This window comes from Necator americanus, chromosome III, assembly GCF_031761385.1.
Source record: "Necator americanus strain Aroian chromosome III, whole genome shotgun sequence".
NCBI lineage: Eukaryota > Metazoa > Nematoda > Chromadorea > Rhabditida > Ancylostomatidae > Necator > Necator americanus.
The window spans coordinates 9319776-9332345 of record NC_087373.1 but is presented as its reverse complement, the minus strand read 5'-3'; the positions used below and the strand labels follow the sequence as shown (position 1 = coordinate 9332345).

The 12570-nt window shown below is 41.9% G+C and overlaps 1 protein-coding gene across 2 annotated transcripts; it reads left to right on the top strand.

Moving 5' to 3' along the window:
- Positions 1-2428: 2428 nt before the first annotated feature.
- On the top strand, positions 2429-10865 carry RB195_009072 (uncharacterized protein; the record flags this gene model as incomplete). Of its 2 annotated transcripts, none has more annotated exons than XM_064195900.1 (5): positions 2429-2892; positions 5122-5315; positions 10544-10602; positions 10655-10726; positions 10827-10865. In XM_064195900.1, 5 exons carry the CDS (start codon positions 2429-2431, stop codon positions 10863-10865), a joined length of 828 nt encoding a protein of 275 aa, XP_064047045.1. The 2 variants fall into 2 exon arrangements, with proteins under 2 accessions (XP_064047045.1, XP_064047046.1); XM_064195901.1 differs by having other exon boundaries at positions 2474-2892.
- Between the last annotated feature and the right edge of the window lie 1705 nt (positions 10866-12570).

The window sequence follows — 12570 nt, the reverse complement described above, 5'->3', positions numbered from 1 at the left end:
GAACAGCCACTGCACCAGTAATATACCTGCGCTCAGAGCGCGAAAAAGTTATGGAGCACAACAGGCGTCTGTTGCGAGTAGGGGTTCGGTCTCAGTTAGGGAGGCTCTCTCCGGTGATCAACGAATCAGCTCCTTCTTTCCGCCTACGCTACCTAGTGGTATCCTGACCCTGACCTCGGGCCGCCTGTCTTTCGTAAGTCATCTCCTGCCCCAGTACCGCTACATTGCATGTTTATTAGCTTCTTTATTATGACATACTACGTTATCCTGTGAGGAGATGGGAATTCATATGGACCCTGCTTAGTTGGGGAGAATAACTACGTGGACCATGCCACTAGCGCCGCCGCGTGCCACCAAAGCATTTGGCAACGGCGTGGCTCTCCCTGCTTTGCCGTGATCCACCTTTAACTTTCCCAGATATTACTCCACTTTTCCCAGCACGTGCTGTGCACGTGCGCACTATTCTTTCAACATGATACACAACAAAGCACCACTACACAAACGCGAGGCGAATACAGAGGAGCGATACGATAGCGAGCACCAAGTCCACTGCGTTACGAAATCAATTTCAAAAGAAACGAGAAGAAACAAATAGAAAGCTGGCAAACGGCTCCTTTATATAGCCCGGGCTACAGTGGACGGAGCTCAGCGGGAGACGGCAGCCAATGCGCCAGCTTGCTGGTGGACTTGCTCCCGTCCAGGCTTTGATCGTGAGGAGCGGTGCGAGTCGCGAAAACGTCCATGAAAGGCATTAACCGTTCACGTTGTTAAACCATTCCACTTGCATAGTGGGTGTCTCTAACTTTCTCACTCTTCGTGACTTCACTCAGATTACTGATTAGCACTTGGCCTGAGCTTGCATCGAAGCCGAAGGAGGAATTCGGCGAATGGTTCGCTGATTGTGGATTGCTGTGGAAGGAGCGACTTTCCCCCATTTGTGGAAGTCCCGTTAAAGTCGCGAAGCAAGCGAATGTGCACAGCCTTCATAAAGGCTAACCCAACGGCCTTTTTGAGATTTTAAGGATTTTAGATGGATAGGTAGACAGATAGATAAACAAATAGGATTCGACCTCTTCAGCAAAGGCGACAGGGAAAAACGATCTGAATGTTTCTGTTCTTACGAAAAAATCAGACACAGTCCACAATCATTATCAATATTTGCTTGTTAGCAAGAAGATCATCTAGTTCATTTAGTTCTTTACAGAAGTGGAGGACGTTTGCGTGAACAAGCTCTCTGTGGCTGCAAGCACTTCAGATCAATTTACTTGTATGTCCCATTTTTGATGTTTTACCTTTGAAGAAGCGCTTGATAATAGCCGTGTTTGTCTTGATTTTTATGAAGTTTCACATAGTTTCGTCTTTTACGACAACGATATTCCATTCGCCATCCTTTCGTTCCTCAGTACACCTGCATTTGAGGTTGGATAAGTTTGCCTACTGTACCCTCATTTGATGACATATAGTCATTTTGAAACGAACTGCAGCGCTGTTGCGTAAAAAGTTGTTAACGAAGTGGCTGGGCGCTAATAAGAGCGACTTCTGCTTGCTGCAACCGTATCGCTGGAATAAGTAAGTGTCGATCACCACCGCTCACTCCCGCTTACGCAACTATAGTAAAGTTTAGGTTGTTTTGATCCGAATCTATCATATTCTAGAGCCTAATGGGCACTACAAAGTTGAGACAAACAAGAACAGGTCTAAAAAAATACTGAGTGCTTAAGTAGGTATCAAAGAATGTTGCATTTTCAGTTGCTGACAGCACAGGAGACGACCCATAGCGTTGTACTTTTCCCTTTGATTTCGGAGAAAGAGGAGATAGCAAGCTACGTTGGTTCTGAATCTCAGACCCTCGCATGTGTTTTATTAGGGATGTTGTGCTTTAAATATCGTTATGAAGAAAATTTTGTTACTTCCTTCCTGACGTTTCTACATTCACCCTTTCATCGGGGATCTGATTTCCATCGGTTCTGCATGACATATTCGCATCGATCTGAACCACTTTACACAACGTAGTAATAGATCAACGCCTAGTATAGTCGAGTCAATACGAGCTAATATCTTGCAATTGCGTAAGTGCCTTTTCTCAAAGCAGCGCGGAGGAGTCAAGCATTACGATTAATGCAGAGCAATCGTCATCTCCACTTTGACTGCAGAGATGAGTAGAATCCTCACTCGCCCGCTAACGTAAGGAAAGAAAGGTCGTTCCGACCTCAAAATGTTACCTTCTAGTTATTTTAATTTCTACACATTCTTGGTATTTTGTTGTGGTAATCTTGTCAAGTTTTTTCAAATTAAGTCCTGTTTGTTTAAGTGTTGTCATTCAAAAACCTTTACTCACCCAAAGATAGATTTCTTTTCTTTTTTAGGACATTATTCATCTGCTGCATTACTGCTACTGTATTTCCTCAACAGAGAACATATTGAACAAATGGTGCATGGACACTCTAAACCCGAACCGAAAGCTGACAACGATATGAAGGACAAATGTGAGGAGAAAGTACCTCCGCTTGTGGATCCCTGGGGGCGACCTCTGCCTGGGTGGCCTCCGTTTGGTTATAAGAATGTACCACCTCCCCCTGTGTGTCCTCCTCCGCCTGTGTGTCCACCTCCGTATGGTGAAATCATCACACCGCCTCCGCCTGTGGAACCACCTGCACCACCACCGCCTGGTATACCACCTCCGCCTGGTGAAATCATCAAACCGCCTCCACCACCACCGCCGAAGGATACCACCGGACCTTGTCCGCCTGATACATGCGATCCGTGTCCGCCATGTCCTGATCTATGCAACAACTTCCAGATGGATGATTGTGTTTATATCTTAACCTACAATAACTTCGATGATTTTGCTACAATGTGTCCCACATTCGTTGCGAATTTTTATGTCGACTGGTTAGTTTCATTAATTTTGATCCTCTGAAGCTGAAATTTGAGGTTATCGTTTACTGCATAAGGGCTACGGTGATGAATGAACCACGATTGCGGCCGCTTACGTAACTCTATAGACGTTTTTATCAGACACCACGTACCTTTCATCGGCTTTGTGCCAGACACACACGCAGAAAGATAAAACGATCTTCATTTGTTAGTAGAACTATCATTATTGAGAAAAATTGTAACTATTAAACAGAGACAATTTTGAGAGGTTCTCACTAATAACTTGTAATCTTTTGGCTTTTAATACGTATGCTCCAGGTCTTTGGGGCCTTAGCTGATCAGCTCCCTTAAAAAGGAAGATGATGAGATACCCGCTGCGTACATTTTTGAGCGTGCGAATCCCTTCTTTGCAAGGTTCATTTAGAGTTGTGCACTGCAGAAACGTACGCGTTTCGCCTCATTCTGCACGATTAGAAATCACCTGCATTCAAAAATACAGATGTCCTCAGTAGAGCTTCCTTTATGTCATCAGGAGGGAGCGTCACCGGCAAGCGGAATATCACAGAATGGTCGCATTCCTAACACGTGTTATGGTGTTAACGCGTTCGCACCGCGTTTACAGCCGAGCCAGCAATCAGTGGACACCTGTTTACCTCTTGCTCAATGTTGTGAGCAGTCTGTATGCTGCCTACGGTCGCATACGCGACACGTTGCCAAGTGCCTAATCCGATCAACACGCTGTCTTCCGTAGCGTTTTACAGGACTCTTAGGTGGAATGGAGCGTGACAGTACTCCTGTACTCGTGTTCTACACACTTGACCGCGTCTTTTCGTGGAGAAGTCTCAATTTCGACGTATGCCGGCGTTGAAAAAAAAAACTCGGCTGAAAGGTGTCAGCATCATTTTCCTTGTGGCCTTTAGTTCTTCCGCTAGTGTCTCTGTACACCTTTAGTGTGCTTCTGTATTCTTTTTGTCATTATTTTCCTGCTGAGGTTTTCTCAATATCTTATTATTATTATTCTCAATATCTTAATATTATTATCTGCGCCTTCAGCTTCTCAACCTCCTTTTTCTTGGTTTGAATAATTGACAAGTAGTCTTGACATTTCACTGAAAGCAACATCACTTCTTTTCTTTACTAGCCTTTTGAATGCAGGACAAGACGACTTTATTTTAATGCAGAACATTCAGCAAATACGTAGTGTTCGGGTAGTAGATTGCATCATTTTTTGCTTTGTTTGTAGAAAACTGCTCGTTGTGGAAAAGGCGTCTGTTCCTACGAGATACGTTAAAACACATTCCCTTGTACACAACACGGTCCTCTCAACAGCCTATTCATTGGTTCTGCTTCAATAAGAAGAGACCTCCTCAGATTTCGTGCCAAGAGTGGCGCTTTGTAACTGAAATAGTAGGAAAGAGCGGCATTTTCCACGCCGTTTTTTCACGATTAATCTACAACCCTTACTTTAGGGTTGTAGTGTGGTTTCAGCACCACATTAAAATCGTGTTACACTGTCTTCAAGCGTGAAGAGAATATAGGTTGTGCAAAGGAAGTCGAATGCAATGTAGAAACGCTGAGGGAGACAAATCTTTGTCCGAGCGAACAGGATTTACGAGTTGATTATCCATCTAACTTCCGCTGTCCCCGGCTCCATACATCCTTGCTTTTATTGTACTGATAAAGCATCCTTCTCTATCTCATCATGGTTTGTTTCATCCTCCTTTTGTTCCTTTTTCCTGGATTTTGATTTTTTCGTTCTTTTGCTCTCAGGTGTGCGCTGTGATGATGTGCTTTGCTACAGCCATGATAAAACCCACTTATTCTCTAGATATATTGTGGGGTTATAAAATACCAGAATCAGACGTTTGGAGTATGAGGTTGGGTCAGAATGATTTGAATGGTGGCGCAATAGCTCTCGCCGTGTGTTTCTCGCTACCTCCAGTCTTGGTACGGAGGTGATCGGAAGTGCTAGCGCGCTACGTCGCTGATATCCTAATTCATCTCCGAATTGACTTCACACTAAAATTTGAGTCTTTTTGATTGGAAAGCCGTTGTTGTTTTTGAGGAGCTGGTGGCTGCTCAACAAGGGCCTTTGCATAAGATCTTCATGTTTGCTTAATGCTTGTTTAAGATCTTCGCATCGGTCTGCTATATTTGAAAGTAATCGAGTAACAGATGGTGCTCACCGCAGAACTTGATACGTTTTTAAGATAGTTGCATCAAAATTTAGTTGAACTTTTTCAGGTGTGATCACAGCATGTATATGACTCCCGTTTACCAGAGAGTGGCAAAACGAGTGAGTATTCCGATGGCGAAGATTGACGCCGAGAGGAACAGCGCAATTACCAATCGTTACCATTTACGAGGGTATCCAACATTGATGCTCTGGAAAGATCGCAAGGGACCGTATCAATACATTGGCAAACCCTGTGAAGAAGGTAGGTGGATTTCTATGTATGCTTTTTCATCATCAAATCATATTATTTATTTATTTATTCACATACACCAATGGTGCATTAGAAAAGAAAGATATAAAAAATGGAATACACTTTGTCTAACTAACCTAACATTACCTTACCAAAAAAAATTACAAGCTTTAGTATAACCGGAACTCAATTTATTGTCAGAGAAAACTGGCACTGTCTTTTCTGAGGCGGATAACAAGTCTAACATGTCGTTTTCCTACTCCAAAAGGTGAAAAATCTCTTATGACATCTGTTCTCCCATCAAGAGCGCTTATATTGGTCCAATTATCGAAACATCAGGCTTCGGACAACCAAATTAGCCCAAGGCATAAGGAGCACGTTGGAACTAGAGGCGAATCTGACGGGGGACTTTAAGCAAGAGGATTCACCAACTTTCGTGATCCTCAAACGACTGAACACCACAATCTAGACAAGTCAAGACCAAACTTACCAAAAGATGCGAAAATTAGTAAAAGGAAGTTATTCAGAAGTAATTGAGAGGCGGTAATATGACAGAACAAATTAAAAATTGATTTAGCCAAAAGATATCAGTATCCTCGTTAGCGAATGAGCTTCACTGGGCGGAGTAGACTTCATATGTCGGAAGAAGGGAAAGAGTGGCCTCGCAGTAAGCTGAAAAGGATAACTGTAGGAGAACCAATCCAAGAAATGGAGAAATGTAAAAGACAACTAAGAGGTATCATTGACCTGAATCTGTGATCCAGTTCCATGCCCTGTGCAAAGGGCATCAGTAGTGTAAATTGAAACCACCAGTTCTTTCACTAGTAGGTTTGAAGCACCAATACTTGCTGGGCGCTGATTTGGTTTCATTTGCGAGGACTCGAAAACGGAAGATTAGGTCGGCATGTATACGTATGTCTTTCAAGCTGCTCATACCTAATTTTTTGAGACGATCCTTGTAGCTATTCACCGCTAATTCAGCTGACCTTCTTCTGAATAACATAGGGGTAAAAGTCTCTTGCTCCTTTTCGAGCTTTGCTATATGTTTTTCTTTGAAGGACTCCACATTTGAGAGCCATATTCAAGATAAGGTAAGACGAACAATTTGTATAGACAAGTGAGAATAGTTGGATTAGAGGTGTGAGCAATGCGGAATAGTCGAAATAGAGAAAATGCTTTTCTTACAGTATGATCAATATGTTCTGTGAAGTTGAAGTTATCACCCACAAAAACTCCTACGTTTCTTACATATTTGCAAATTTTAGGAGTTACTCCTTTCAAACTTTTCATATTCAGTCACATTCCCTTTACCTACATTCATAACCAGAGACTTGTAGTAGTTAATGCGCAGATCCCATTTGGAAGCCCAGTCGGGCATTTTAGCCAGTGATGTCTGAAGTACAGTGCGTACTTCGAGGTAGTTTCCGTCATCGTATATGCCGTAAATCTTAAAGTCATCAGCGTACATTTGGACACTGACGTGAAAAGAAGTTCTGAGCACACTAGGTAAGTCGATAGTGGAGATGAGAAACAAGAGAGGGAACAGGACTCCTCCTTGTGGAACTCCACTTCTGCAAGGGAATTTGGCTGAATATTTATGGCCAACTTTGACTGTCATACTTCTCATGCTAAGATACGAGATAATCCAATCTATAACATGGCCTCGTATTCCGAAGTACTTAAGCTTTGCAATTAATTTAGAGTGACATACGGCCTCTTAACATGTCAACGTATATTATATCAATCGATTTACCTTGATTGCAAGCTAAGGACCAATCAAAAATACCGTCAATTAGGTTAGTATATGTCGAAGCTCCTGGTAAACTCATGTTGTTGAGTGGAAATGAGATGAAACTTCTTTAGCCAAGACAATTGTTTATCCCTGATTATCTTTTCCATAGTTTTGACTGGCGTTGGCAATAAGCTAATAGGACGGTAAGTGCTCTGCAGCTTAGTACCTAGGGATTTAGAAATCATTGTAACTATGGTGCTTCTCGCACCTCGCGAACTTCACCTAATAGACTTCACCTAATATGAAGATATTAAAGATATGGGCTAGAGGGCAACATAAAGTAGCAGCACACTCCTTATATACAATTGGCGGGATTCCATCATACGTTTCACTAACCGACGGTTTAAGAGACTTGATGTATTTGTAGATATCTGAAAGATGGAAAAATATGACACTGCACTGCTGTTAGATAGGAGTTATGCCAACAATGTCTGGAATGTTATTACTGCAGTCTGAAGAAAACACACTAGCAAAATGAAGGGCTAGGGCATTAGTTTTATTAGCATCTCTGATATAAGTAGCTCCTATTTGATCCTCAAGACCAGGAAGTCTTCCATTGTCCTTCATTTTGTGCCTCAAGTATAAATAGAAGGACTTCATGGATTCGCTGTGCACTAAGCAGCGTTCTCGATACGAAAGATTTCTTTTCATGTTGGATCAATGTCAGAACATACTTTTTTGTACAGGGGTTATGTAAAGACGTTGAGTTTGAGAGATTAAGGCTTTCAGTCGAGGTGGGAGATTCAAACAAAAAGCGCAGGACCCCACCATTCAGCACCAGCGCTATCAGTTCTGTTACTAACATTTCGTCATTGTTCGCTTCTATTGTTTGTGTACATTCTGCCGTTCTAATCTCACCACGAGGGTTAGCCTGCAACGAAAGTGCAGCTTGGTTTTTTTTTTTGCAACGCGAGTGGATCTGGTTGGCATGACCTAAACTATATTTGGCCTACCAAGGGGATATCGATAACACAATAGTTCACAGCACCAGGCAAAAAAGGATTTGTTAAACGGTTAAAAGATCACAGAAAAAGATCGAAACGGCAATGTATAGGGTTTCAAGTTAACATTTGTTAGAAATGTAGATGGGAGTGTTAGAGAAAAAGAAAAACGTTGAAAGATTAGGGTAAGTACAAGGCATCACTCCACGAATCTCAGGTAGTACGGATTTCAGGTGGAGTTTTGCTATACGGCATAGTAGATTATGAGAAGGAGAGTGACTTCGTCCATTTCTTCCTAATTACCGTTAAAAAAATTCCCGGAAGGTACGGCTCCGGGCGTTCTGGGGCACTTTTTTCTACAAGGAGTTCGCCAGCCTTGTGCGGCGCCGCGTCTTCTGGGCCGTTTTTTTGCGGCAATTAGGAAGAAGTGGACGGAATCACCCTCCTCTCCATAATCTATTATCCTTTGTAGGAATACTCCACCCGAAATCCGCACCACCTCAGATTCGTGGGGGGTGTCTTTGAATGATTAAAGCAGTTGTGTGAGAATAGTTGGAATGTTAAAATAAAGAATGATGGTTACACAAAAAAGAAACCTTAGATTGAACCGGATGTGATAAGGGGAGAGACAGGAGAAGTTAGAGTGATAAGTAGGAATAAATTAAAAATGCGAGAGCAGACAATTGCGCAGCCATCTGACGCACGCGAACCTAAATAATCAAATATTTCTGGTAATAGTGTCTTTCATAAAGTAGCAGGGTTTCTTTTTTGTCATGTTTGATATGGGTCTTCTTTAACGTTAGAAGCAAAGGAATGAAAACGTGAAAAAAGGAGGAAAAAATTGAAGGAAACATCTATTTGAGAAGAAGTGTGATACGTTACAAACGAATGGAGCAGAGGAACAGTTATACAATCGCACCAGTTTCGTCAAAACATCCGTTAGCACGCAAGTGGTGCAAACGCGTAAGTGGTGCGGTTGAAGAAGGAACCTTGGGAGCTCCAACTGGGCTATAGAGAAGACTAAGGGATCAACCACGTTGCTCTCGTCTCCTCCTGTGCATTGCAGGTCTTAGGTCCTTTTCAGCTGTCTGTAGATAGAAAGGAACAATTTTTGAAATCCACTTCCGCATTACCAAAAGGTTGGTTCTAGGTGAAAGGAAAGTGTGGTCTTGAAAAGAGTTTATCCCAATAAAGAAGTGACTTTATGCTAGAATATTTCATGGAAGTTAATCTCCAACAAAATGTTTGAGCATCTTCAAAGGCAGCGTGTTAAGATTCTGACATGGTGCGGAAATCATAGCGAAAGTTTTGTGCTCTGGTTGTAGATTGCAGAAAACCACCGTGATTCCGACCATCGTTCCCTAATCGTCATAGAAACAGAAGTGGAAGACGATGTCCTTTCCTACGAAACCAGTTACAACGCATCACCGGCGGGCACGTGCGGGCGGTCGAAGAATAATTAGACTTGCTAAGTAGCCTATTCGAGTGAAACCAATGAATGGGCTACTGAGGGGATCGGGTGCGTGTACAAGGGTGCGCGTTTTATAATATTATAACATATCTCGCATTAATTAAAGCGGTTCCCTCTCCATTTTTTTTAACGACGATTAGTGGAGGATGAACCGAATCGTGCTGCGATCTACAACGCGAACTTTAGGCTTTCGCTGTGGTTCTTGAACTACGTCGAAATAGTGATTTGCGGGTTTAACCAATCGTTGGGGTGCTTAGTTCCAATGACTATTGTTTGGGTTCTTTCGATGTTGAATAAGAATAAGATAAATCTTAAATAATACATCGAGATAACATTATCTATCTTCATTGTTTTTTTGGAGCAAAATAATTGCATTTATATGAATTCATCTGTTTATATTGGAGAGAAAATTGTATAGTTTTATTTACATATTCCTTAGCATACCTCACTAAAAAGTGGATTAAAGGCATCACCTCACGAATCTGACGTGATATGGATTTCCGATGATCAAAGACTATACGGGATCGTAGATTGCAGAAACGGGAGAGATCTTGCTCATTTCTTCCTAATCGCCGTAAAGACAGCCCGGAAGATGTGGCGTCGAGCGTTTATTGGCGCTCCATAAGAATTCTCTATAAGGGAGGAGCGCGTAGCCTTCTTCACGCGTCGCATCCTCCGTGCCGTTTTTTTACGGCAATTAGGAAAAAATGGACGGAATCACCAACCTCCCCATAATCCACGACTTCGTATATGCATAACCCACCTGAAACGCGTACTACTTCAGATTGGTGGGGTGATGCCTTAATCATTGATTCAGTGAAGTCTTCAAAACGTAACAGCCAAATTAATTCTATGATATTGTTACTCGAAAAATAATATTAATTTGAAGCTTTTTAACTTTAAAACTCCGTCTACTCAGGATTTTCTACGTTGAATACCTTACTCTAAAGAATTACTCGCTAGATTTATATAAGAATCCATCACGCTATACTTCCTCTTTTCACTGTCGCACTTGACCAAATGTGTGGTTGTTCAGAGATCGTGAATTGGATCGGAAGATACGCTGGTAACGTGTGGACGTATAGAAGAAGAGAGGTTGTGAAACTGACTTCGCAGATACTTCACAAAAGATTCTTGGACTTTGCAGGCTGCTAATGAACAAATGAGGATGTTCATCCCTGATCGCCCTGCTAATGTTGTCAACAGGAGAGGTAGTCGAGTAAGTAAGAAACGAAAAGTATTATTTAGAAAAGAATTTTGTCCTTTGTTACTACAGTGTTTAAGTTTGTATCTTGCTATTCTGATCTCATCTAGTTCAGTCACCCTCAGTTCCTGGTGGAGGAAACAAAATGAGTTAAAAACTGTAAAGCCGCACGGACATTGCAATCTTTTTCGATCTGTATTTTTTTCGTAGGCTGTTTATGACTTCGTACTTTCTACCTCCAAGCTTATTCGTTGTCTTCTCACCTCCTTTTAATATTATTCTACTAATTACGTCTTGTCTTCAAAGGTGATGTAAGAGACTCACTGTATTTTCTACTAACGTGAACAGCCAGTGCTGTGATTATGTGCAGTAGCAGTTTTGAATTCGTGAAACATGGCACACTTGTCACGATTTTCAAGTGATGCACATTTTCTGATTCGACGTCTTTAAATTTTACGTGTATGAAGGTCGTCCTTAATAAATGTTTTTCGCTGACATTCTATTTTTTGACATGATTTTCCGTTTTTATGTCCAGTCGAAAGTGAGAAAATGTCAAATATGCCTCTTAATATAAGTTTCGACGTCCTGACTGGCCTCTCCTATGTCATGACTCCTACACCGGTAAGATCCACCTCTAACAACGAGATGATCTAATTTAAGACAGTGTAGTATGAATTTGATGTGTTATGGATTTCTCAGCACTAAGCTTCTATACGACAAATGCAACCCGTCGTAAAAAAAAGACGAGTAGGCTAGACTGTCTCTCACAGCGACTACGGAGAAATGAGCGCAACCATATGGTTTTCCGCAATCTACGGCCCCCGTATAGAAACTTTCCATGGGAAATCCACACCACGAATCTGCGATGGTACGGATTTCAGGTGGAGGATCCGTATACGGGGTCGTAGATTATGGAGACCAGGGTGGTTGCGCTCATCTCTACCTGAATCACTGCGAGCAACCGGCCCCTGAGTGCTGTTTTGTACGATGCCTACTATTGCAGCGCGCTATCCTTACACGCAAAGCCTTCCTCACTGTCTATCGGGGCAGTCCGAATTGATTTTCGACGAATCGCAGGGCGAGGCGGCGCAAGGGATGCGGCGTTGCAATAGATGGTGTCGTACAAAACAGCATTCTTGAGGCGGTTGTTTGCAGCAGTAATGCAAGAAGAGATGAACTACTCCCGTCTCCATAATCTACGACCCCGTGTACGGATACTCCACCTGAAATTCGCACCTCCTCAGATTCGTGGTATACTGCCTTTAAAAAAAAACTTCTCAGTTACATAACTTAATGTCTAAGAGAATGGGGTCGAATTTTTGTGGGAGGGCATTGAAAATCCACCAGAAAGAATCGAATAATCGAATATTGTTGTAGAAAATAAAGTAGAGTATCTTGTAAAGAAAATAATGCTATTTCTAACTTCGAGAAATAGACAAATTATGCAGCATAGCATTACTTATGGTGTGATTTAATATTGCAGCAATTATGGAGTCCAAGAAGGATTATTAAGGAGGATTATGTACGCAAAGGGACTCACGTCAAATTGCAGTTACTTACAGTTTAATTCATAGTTCGGGAATAAGTGTGACATTTCAGTAATATGTGTTAGAAGATATGTACTAGAGGATGGAGGGGTAAAAAAAACAGTAAGTATCGTTACCTCATTTGATATAGCCATCTCTATGGTTTTCCTTGATTCCTCCGTTCTTTGTCCTCTATGCACCCTTCTTTACCTGTTTTGACAATGTTGCGAACAAGTGTTTATCTAAGGGCTATCGGATGAACTATACTTGCGTATATCACGATTTTTTATGAGGTTTCTTTGCAGTACTGTTTCAAACTTACAATACGGTTGA